Here is an 11,096-nt window from a genome sequence, read left to right on the forward strand (position 1 = left end):
TTTTTTCTTCTCTTGTATAATCTAGAGGGGGAGAAAAAAAGAAGCAGATTGTAGAACAGAGGATTGTCCATGGATAGTTCTGGAATTTGTCTCTGGAAATAAACATATTATGCCTTACTGATTTAATTAATAGATCCTTAAGACAACTAAATAAAGTAGGTAACATGTTTTAAAGGAAGTTTTTAGCATATGCTGAACTCTATGGTTTACATAGAATGTTTCTCCATAAAATCCCTATTTCACAGATTGGAAACTGAATCTAAAAAGAGTTTTAAAAATCTTATCCAAATCATGTACCCCAAATTAGAAGAACAGGGGTTTTAATTAGTTTTTAGTTTTTTGCATGTTTGATAACTGGAATAGAAACGCTGCCTGTTGATACAAATGTACTTCTTTCAAGGGTCCCCTTCTTAATGGGACATTACTTGTCCTTTTTCAACCACAATGAAAGTGTTTCATTTCCTCATTTTGTCTCCTAATTTCCTGTATTATTACTTACTGTACTAGTGTAATATAGAAAAGAGAGATATGTCAGGGAAAAGGTCACTCAAATGGAGATGTCTGCAAAATTTGAAATTCACTGAAGTTAAATATTTAACAATGAGACAGATTTCTGTGTTTTCACTCTGGCTCACATTCTCCTTCAAACCACCTATTCCTGATCTCAAGCCACAGACAATGACTTCATTGACATAATGTCCTCAGATACTACAGGGTATAGAATATGAAAAGCCAGAGCAGAAATTTAGTAGGTTGGATCTACATATTTCATGAGATAAAGAAGCAAAATTGTATGAATATCTAAAATAAACATTGTCTTCTACAGAACGGTTTTTCCTTCAAAGTTTTTTCCATCTAGGGGTGCTTGGGTGGCTCAGTCGTTAAGCGTCTGCCTTCAGCTCAGGTCATGATCCCAAGGTCCTGGGATCGAGCCCCGAATCGGGCTCCCTGCTTGGTGAGCCTTCTTCTCCCTCTCCCTCTGCCTGCCGCTCCCCCTGCTTGTACTCTCTCTCTGTCAGTCAAATAAATAAATAAAATCTTAAAAAAAACTTTTTTTTCCATCTAAATGTTTAGTATAGTCTCTCTATATGTATTCTACTTTCTAGCCCATATTATATTTTTGTATTTTTCCTTTTATTTACATCAGCATTCATTTATAGAAGCTCTATTTTGTCAACACCCTGGAGTAATCAATGAATCAGTACATGAAATCCCTTTATTTTCTCTTCCTGAATAATAATAATAAAATAACAACAACAACAACAATGACAGTAACGCATTGTAGAGTGAACCTAAAAGTTTCCTCAATAAATTGAGCCAGTCTATTATCTAATCCCTTATTCTGTGCATTCTCATTAAATAGTAAAGTTTTCGATTCAGAGTCATGGGAGAAGTTTTGCAGTAGGATATTTAGTTTCAAGATGTAGGTTTGTTGATTATTGGTATATAATGACATAATCCTGTGAAATTTCTTGGTCTTTTTTTCCCTTATTTGCCTGAGTTCTCTTTTCAGTCACTTCACTGGTAGCAAAAAATATTGCTGTTAATTATTTAAGGCAAATTCCAACTGAGATGGATAGTGCCTACTGGGAAAGCATGTGAGAGTCACAAGAAATGAACATTTCTTTTGCTATTTCTCAGAGACTGGAGGAAACAGGCTGAAGAACACTAACAAGAGAAACAGACATCACAATGACATATTTTGTAAATAAACTTATGGCAATTCAAGTGTATGATGGATATTTTAATTATAAAAGTCATTGTTCTCAATGAACAATCCTCTGTAATTAACAGCTGTGTATAGACTCTGGTCTCTCAACCATTTCTGTGATGTTTTTGCTAGAGAAATGAAACATATATACCTGAGACTTGAAGATGTAATTTTAGGCCTTCCTTCCTAACTACTCATCCATGTTTCTTTTTCCCAGTCACATATAAGTTACGGTCACAAGTTTAGTATGCTCTCTGCTCCTTCTTGTTTCAGTGAATTCTAACCTGTCCTGGATAGTTTATTTTTATTTATTTATTTATTAAATTTTATTATGTTATGTTACTCACCATACATTACATCATTAGTTTTATTTTATTGCTGAATTACCTGTGTGGCTCATTGAAAGTGAAATTTAATCTATTTAATGAACAAATACTTGCGAGTGTGTTAAATGAAATAACTGATATGTGAATGAAATAATAAGCACCAACCAATTACTTACTTAAATAAATGACTTTTAGGACAGTTCTGCCATTTCGTATGAATTTTAAGGATGGCCTTGTTGAGAAAAGAACAGTATCATCCCCTAAATTGTCCAATTTCAAAATGCAACAATTTAAAAAGACCTATTAAGGATTAAGAAATTGCTTTTCCTTACTTTTTCAATAATTGCAGTAGTGGTAAGAAGATCCCTAAATTCCACAATATAATTGGAAACTAACTTTATTATTCTGCATTCTCTATGTGTGCTGAAATCTCTCTTCTTAAGTTAAAAGTCCTAAAAAAGTTGTGAACACGTATATCCTCAAGGCGATTTGCACCCATACCGTTAGTACACAGTTTTCTAATCTATCTTTTTCTCTTATTGACACTTTTTCTTGGTGTTAGGTCTATATGCCAGGCTAATTTGTCAGAGAAGAGAGCAAAATTGTGGTTTAATTTGATATCTTGATTAATTGTTCGGTGTATATCAAGTACTAATTTTTTTTGTGGAATGATTCGTTCCAGTTTTGATGAAAAAATGTTTAGTGACATTTAATCTCATGTAAGAACTTCATGGTGACTGAATGCAAAAAATCTCCTAAGAACCAATGTAGGTTTTTTTTTCAGATTATTACTTTAGCAGTGCCTTAGAGTATTACCCAAATTAATTTGAATGCAGTTTACCTGTATCCTCTGAAAAAAAGAAATGACTTTGCTTTTTGTTCTAATGGAAAGGGGAAGTTTGAATCCCAAGTCAGATCAGAGCACCAACCATGATGAATAGGAATAATGAAGGAAAAACAGTAATCACCTAAATCACTTTGCAAACTGTCGGTTTTCATAGAGATGTTCTACTTATATCCTGATTATCTCAGTTTGTTAACTAAGTATCTACATTTGCAAATAATTTTCAACTTAAAAAAAAAAGGAAAGGAATTCTTATAAAATGTATGGCATCAGAACTTAATTTATAATGTGTGGTATTATTGGGGCAACTTGTGGGCTTTGCATTCAAAGAGAAATAGATTAAAAATGTAATTTAGGGGGTAGCCTGGGTGGCTCAGTCGCTAGGCGTCTGCCTTCGGCTCAGGTCATGATCTCAGGGTCCTGGGATCCAGTCCCACATCGGACTCCCTGCTCAGTGGGGAGCCTGCTTCTCCCTCTTCCACTCCCCCTGCTTCTGTTCTCCCTCTCACTGTCCCTCTCTGTGTCAAATAAATAAATTAAAAATCTTTAAAAAAATAAAAAATAAAAAAAATGCAATTTAGGGGCAGCTGGGTGGCGCAGTCGGTTGAGTCTGACTCTTGGTTTTGGCTCAGGGAGTGATCTCAGGGATGTAAGATAGAACCCTGCCTTGGACTCTGCACTCAGTGTGGAGTCTGTCTGAGATTCTCTCCCTCTCCCTCTCCCTCTCCCTCTAAAATATATAAGTAAATCTTTCTTAAAAAACTGCAATTTAGCCACATTATAGTATTGGGAGTTTGGACAAGTTTCTTAATCTCTCTGACTTTTAGGTTTTATTTTTTTGTATTTTTTTTTGAAATGAGAACAATATATCATGGAATTAGGGCTAATTTAATTACAAGTAAAATTAAATTGTACAAAAATATTATAGCATGTATTCCTAGATATCAGTTATTATTATCTTATTACTAAAAATAAAATCAACAATCACATTTGAGGAATACAGCCCCATTGAAAAAATCACAAAAACCATTTTTGTGCTCACTCATTTAAGAGACAGTAATAACGCTGATGATCTTATCTTATTTACTCTTTTTGATAATCCTATGTTAATTTGAAGAAACTGACAATGAGAGAGGTTAAATGACATAAACAAGATCAGACAGCTACTACATGTTAGACCTGAAATACTAGTCTCTTTCTGCCAGGAAATGGAGCGTGGGCTACTTAGTTAACCTATATTCAGTGGTTTCAATCTTAAAACTTACAATCTTCAATTAAAACTCAGAGAAAGTAATTTTTTGAAAATTAATAAAGGAATAAATTATTGTGACAAACAGGAAATGTAACATGTTCATCTTTCATAACACTAGATACATATAGAAAGAAATAGCAACCTCAAATTATTCTACATGATCTGATGAAAAGTTGAGTTAAGCATTAATGAATTAGTGCTAAGAAAAGGAAATTTGTCATTGGTTTCAGTTTTATAATCTTACCTCTATTTGTCATACAAATGTACTGCATCAGCTGGTTGAAATGATACAAAAAACACATTGACAACTATTTCATTTTTAGGTTAAGAGATTCAGTATTCCTAAAAATCACTCTCAATACATTTGGAATTACTTTATTTCTATAGTTAATATTCTATTACACATTTTCCATTGCAGCTATGGGAGCAAAAATAGTGAAGAGAAGTTAGATTTGGAGTTACTTTGGGCCTTTCTGGACAAAGATTCTATACGGATTTTCCCCTGCATAAGGCACATATTTTATTTACCATATATGCCCATGTCTCACAGCAAATACTCCAGTGAATCAAATGTGACAAGAAAGGCCTTGAGGAAAGTACACTAAGGATTATACAAATGTTATCAACATTTGCACCAATAATGGAACAAGAAACTTTTGGAATAATGCTCAAAGAGATAGAAAGGGCATAAGAAGTAAGCCAGAAGCATATGGAATATTTTGCATATGATCTAAATGAGAAAATAACTAATGTGCGAAGCTTTTGGGAGAGGTTTCCTGAATTTCCTAAGTCAGGATTTCTCTCAAGAATAGATTGATTCCTACCTCAGGGTCTGAGCTCAGCGCAGAGTTGGCTTGGGATTCTTTCTCCCTCTTCTCTGATCTTCTCCGTGCTCATGCTTTCTCTCTCTCTCCCTCTCTAAATAAATCAATAAAATCTTTAAAACAAATAACAGACACTGTTCTGAAATCTATAAATAAAGAAACCTGTCTCTCAGTTCAGAACTTTGATACTACATCAAGCTATTTTTAATGAGGAAACTTACTCCATTATACTAAGTGATATATATATTGATCTCATTATTTTAGTCATTTTTGAATATGAATTAATACAAAAGTTTACTTTCAACATTTTATAATTTTTCTGTTGAGTGAAATGTTCACCAAAAGTCCAAAAATAGTGACTTTTATCTTGTTAAATACTCTAAGTTATTCTGATTCAACCACAGTATTTAATAAATTATGTGATCAAAGTAATTTGAGGGTTATGATCTAATTGTTCATATCACAGCTAATCAGTATAACCAATATCCATAAAAAGAGCTATTTTAACAGATATCTTTTTATTTTATTTTATTTTTTATTTTTTCTCTTTAAATTTTATTGTTATGTTAATTACCATACATTACATCATTAGTTCTTGATGTAGTGTTCCATGATTCATTGTTTGTGCATAACACCCAGTGCTCCATGCAGTATGTACCCTCTTTAATACCCATCACCGGGCTAACCCATCTCCTCACCACCCACCCCCTAGAACCCTTCGTTTGTTTTTCAGAGTCCATCATCTCTCATGGTTCATCTCCCCCTCCGATTTCCCCTGCTTCATTCTTCCCCTCCTGCTATCTTCTTTTTTTTTTCTTAACATATATTGCATTATTTGTTTCAGAGGTACAGATCTGTGATTCAACAGTCTTGCACAATTCACAGCGCTCACTATAGCACATACCCTCCCCAATATCTATCACCCAGCCACCCCTTCTCTCCCACCCACCCACCACTCCGGCAACCCTCAGTTTTTAACAGATTTCTTTAATTTGCTTGATACAGATCAAAATTCATGCAAAGAACATATAGAAATGTGAGATTAAACAGAAAAGTAATGTGTTCTAAGACATATGAAACATTCAATTTGCAGTACTTCATATAAGAAGTCGCAAGTCACCACTTGGGTCTAACAATAAGAAAAAGATGAACAGCCTGAAAAATCCACTGTTTTAGATCCTTAGAGTGGGCAAATCACTGCCCTCAAGATTGAAAATCAGACAGATAAACCCAAGAAGTGAAGGTTTCAGGGAGCAGAGGCTCATGAGCAGAAACTGCCATAGGGTCCAGTGCTAGAGTCGGAAAACCTGAAGTATAACTGACTATTTGTGGAGGCTCAGTGAGGAAACTCAGAGTTAAAAGCTCTGGGGGGACCAAGATATATGAGGCCTCCACCATATTGTGAGATTTACTTCCAAGAGCTCAACCAGATTCAGACGGGCAGTGTCAGAAAAATCACCGTGTGCTTCAGGGGAAGAGGAAAGGGACCATTTTGAAATCCACGAGAGTGGTGTGTTCTTAAGAGAGCCAGCCCTCACAGAAATATAGCTGACCAGAGCCTAACACTAGAGAGCTTAACTGACCCCGGACAAGGCAATACCCAGCTCCACTATCCTCTAGCCTTCCATGTGGGAGAAGGGAAATACCCAACTCCAGCCCACTCTAACCTTCCTGTTCTACTTAAGTGGGGAGAAAAAACTGAGAAACATATATGAAGTTCACAGCCCAGAGGCCTAGGCTCACTAAGAGACTGAGCCCTAACCGTAGGACTATAGAGTGCTTCCCTCTCCCTATGCCTGACCGTCCCATTTCTAAAGGTCTACGTGCTCTGGTTCTTTTTACCCAGTGCATCCTGTCTGGGTGTCAAGAAAACAGTACAAGCAAAACAAAGGCAAAAAATTGTTTTTAAAGAGGCAGAGAATGATTTAGAACCAGACATGGCAGAGGTGTTAGAATGATAAGACTGGATATTTGAAACAACTATGATTAATATGACAAGGGCTTCAGTGGATAAAGTAGATGGAATACAAGAACAGAAGGGAAAGATAAGCACAGTTACAATCCAAAAAACCCCAAGCAAACAAACAAAAAACCAAACACCACCATCACCAGCAACAAAAACAATCCTGGAGGAAATAAAGAATTCTTTGGATAGACAGAGATTAAACGTGTGTGTTGTCAGTATCAAGGCTTGAAGGAATTGTTAAAAGCAATGCTTTAAAAAGAAGGAAAATAATGTAGTTCACAAAGTCAGATCTACATAAAGTAAGGAAGAGCGTTGCGGAAAGAATAGTGCAGGTAAGATAAACAGAAATTGTTAACTTAGGGCACTTGACATCTTCCAGGTGATTGTGGGCTGCTGAGAACAAGAAGGATCCAGATGGCAAGATGTTACCTCAAGGACCTGAGTTCACACAGACAGAAACAGAGCGAGGAAGAGATCACAAACGTCATCAAAATAAGAAAGTGGGCAAAATCTGCTAATTGGGAATATCCGCATGGAAGTCTGAGAAGACACATCCTTGGAAAAGGTTTGAGAGGCCCCCAGAATTTTACGGACTGAAGTTGGACTGATTGGTGATGGTCTTCCTCGGCACAAACCCAGGTTTGCAAGACTGTGAGAGATGGTTGTTTTTTCAAGTATGTACATATCAACACAAAGGTACAAGGAACATGAAGAAACAGACAAAAATGGTCCAATCAAGAAACAAAATCATCATTAGCAGACTCTAGAGAAATATAGGCACATCTGACAAATTCTTCAAAATAACTGTCATAAGATGCTCAATGAATCAGGAAAGTGGCATGTTTTATTGTTTTTGTTTCAAATCTTTAATAAGTATAAATATTTTTTAAAAAATGATAGAGAACATGGAAATTCTATAAAGAGTGCTACTCAATATCATGACCACTATTTACCTTGTAATATGCACTAAATTTCACAAAATATAAAGCTCTACATTTAAAGTGCAAATTGCAACTACTTATTATTTCTAAGAACTGAATTTCATATAATTCCTATATTAATATAGGAACTCTAGTTTTTTTAAATGTTAAGAGATCACCAATGAACACCTTGAAAATACACAAGAAATCACACACTAGTTTTCAAACTACATTTGAAGTATGATGTGGTATTATATGTACCGTTTAAGGAATTTATTAACAGAATTAAAACTATTTTCTACATTGTGCTGTAGAGTATGTCTTATAGAAATACATTTCATTTCCACAAAATTTTGTAGGAGAAATAAAGTTTACCATATTTTAAAATCAGTCAATTAACAACGCATTGGAGAAACTTGGGTATAGAAGTGGAAGAAATGAGCTGGGAAAATATTTAATTAACTATAATGTGGCATATAAGAGACTATAGGAAGAAGCATACTGATAGAGATATTTAGGAATTTCAGGATTTTACCTAGTTACTCTTTACAGTGTCCTCCCCCCCAGAAGAAATCTTTCATTTACTTGAAGAAAATACTACTTTATGGACCACATCTTTGAAGGCTTGTTTTACTTGCTGGTTTCTCAGAGTGTAAATGAAGGGGTTGAGCATGGGGGCAACAGAAGTATTGAGAATAGCTACTCCTTTTGTCAATGATGCCTTTTCTTTTGCAGAGGGATTAGCATACATAAATATACAGCTTCCATAAGAAATGGAAATGACAATCATATGAGAGGAACATGTGGAGAAAGCCTTTTTTCTCTGACAGGCAGATGGGATTCTCAAAATCGTTCTGATAATATACATATAAGATAAAATCACCAATGCCAAAGTGAATAGCAAAGCAACCAAAGCAAAGTAAAAGCCAATTACTTCTAGGAGCCATGTATCTGAACACGACAGTTGTAGAAGGGGAAAATAGTCACATGCAAAGTGATCGATGACATTGGAAGCACAGTAATCCAGCTGGAGTAGAAGCATAAGGGGTGGGAAAATGGTCAGGAACCCGCCCAGCCATGCACAGAGCACAAGCAGGGTGCAGAGTTTCCTGTTCATGATGGTGGTGTAATGAAGGGGCTTGCAGATGGCAACGTAGCGGTCGTAAGACATGGTAGTTAGAATGTAAAATTCTGTCACCCCCATGAAAATAAAGAAAAAGAGTTGGGCTGCACAGTTGTTGTAGGAAATAGTCTTATCCCTGGTGATAATTGCCCCCAGAAATCTAGGAATACACACAGTTGTAAATGAGATTTCTAAGAAAGAGAAGTTTCGGAGGAAGAAATACATTGGTGTCTGCAGATGAGGGTCCACCAAGGTTAGGGTGATGATCGTCAGGTTTCCAGTGACACTTAATAAGTATGTGATAAATAAGAAGAGGAAAATCACAATCTGAAGACCAGGATCATCAGAGAGGCCTAGCAGGACAAACTCTGTGATCGCTGTGTGGTTCATTTCTTTCTCTCTCCTTTTCTTCTTTAAAGGTATTTAGGTGGCAAGAGAATTAAAGGGAGGACATGAAAGGTGTAATTCATGATAATCAATATCACCATCATTGATACAATTGTAAAATATATTCTATAGTCCATGCTGATCTTATTTTCTTTTGATCCTCTTGTTTGCCTTTGGTTGTAATACATATTTGTGAGTTCTGCTTTATTAATTTTCTTATTTGAAATGTAGCAGGAGAAGTTTGGAAATCTTTATAAATAACCCACATCATCGAAAGATGGTAAATAAAGTCAGTACTTGCTTTGTCCAATTTATGCATATCATTGCATTTTTGTTGAAAAATTAAGACAAATATGCATTTTTCTTTCTTTTCTGTCATGTATTTATTAAAGGATACCACACCTAAAAAAACAGAAATGGATGATCTTAATTTCATCATAAGGTAAAAGTGAAATTTAGAAGACTAAAGTAACAACCACTATAGTTATAGGTTTTATGATATGAGAAATCAATTAATAATATTCTTAACAAATAAAGCTAGGGATTGATTATAAATTATTTAAATTGATTAGTAATTTTATTTTCACATTAATACTTTTAGGTGTAGTTATCCATATTATATGAGAACGTTCTATACATATTATGTAGTAATATATATGTATTTACCATATGATTGAATAAATAACCTAAATATTTTATTTAACAGAGAACATATTCACTTACTTCCTGGTTTGTCTTGTAAGTCCACTGAAATCATTAATGTCTGACATCTTTGTGACTTGCTAAAAATGCATATATAGAAACATTCTTATATTTGAGCTTAAAGGGACATACAATATTTATTTTTTTATTTTACACTGAAGTACAAATTGAGAAAGTACTTGCCTCAGAGCTTAGGAGTGCTGTCACCCAGATTTTCTATTTGAAAATTCTTTCTTAGTTATTAGCTTTATGAAAAATGTTTGCGTCTCCTGTAACTCTGCCTCAGCCTTATCTTTTACATGAGAACACTGATCCATAAAGATATTCCAGAAACATATAGGAAAACGTCTGCTATTTCTACTAACCTACTCAGCTAATTCCCAGCTGTGCTGGATATCCGGTGCTGTAGATTTTGATTGTTAAATTTATGACAGTCCTCTCTTTTGTTTTAGACTGTCAAATTTGTGTGTGAAGAATAGAATGCAAATTATTGCTTCTCTGCCAGACTCCAGCAAAGTTCACCCTAATCAAATTTGATTTACTTTGTCTCTCTTTTATGATGGCTCAAAGAAAATCGTTCAGGAAATAAAAATGAAATGCCAGAAACCTTAAAAAATGTGGAAATAATACCATAGTCCTCTTCAGTAATGTTCATCTAAAAACTTAGGAAAGCACTATTTAAAGAGAGTACTGAGAGGGATATAACATCATTGGGGTAGGAGTGCAGATACTTAAACTAGATTAGCTTCCCTTCGCTTGGACTTAGAGCTCAAATTTTCCAAGTCTACTTGTTTTGACCTCAAAAGAAAGTTGTTCATTGATCTCCTGGGAACAAGGCCAAGTCCAGGCCAGACTATATATTTAAAGACCATGAGGGATTTCTGGAAGCCATCCTTGCATTTCTCAGTAGCTTTTTAACTCTTCTCTATAGTGAATCTCCCTTGAGAATGGTTGTGTTCATCTTTGTATCCCACAGAAGACCTATCATGCTGACTTCTCCAAAATAATTACTTCCATTAATCACAATTACTTAATATTTCT

General features: G+C 34.9%; 1 protein-coding gene across 1 annotated transcript; it reads right to left on the reverse strand.

The window, feature by feature from the left end:
* Positions 1 to 8,420: 8,420 nt before the first annotated feature.
* On the reverse strand, positions 8,421 to 9,356 carry LOC113922065 (olfactory receptor 6C3). The gene has a single exon (XM_027593827.1). The coding sequence runs from the start codon at positions 9,354 to 9,356 to the stop codon at positions 8,421 to 8,423; it is 936 nt and encodes a 311-aa protein (XP_027449628.1).
* Positions 9,357 to 11,096: the final 1,740 nt, after the last annotated feature.

This window comes from Zalophus californianus, chromosome 9 (assembly GCF_009762305.2).
Source record: "Zalophus californianus isolate mZalCal1 chromosome 9, mZalCal1.pri.v2, whole genome shotgun sequence".
In the NCBI taxonomy this organism is placed as follows: domain Eukaryota; kingdom Metazoa; phylum Chordata; class Mammalia; order Carnivora; family Otariidae; genus Zalophus; species Zalophus californianus.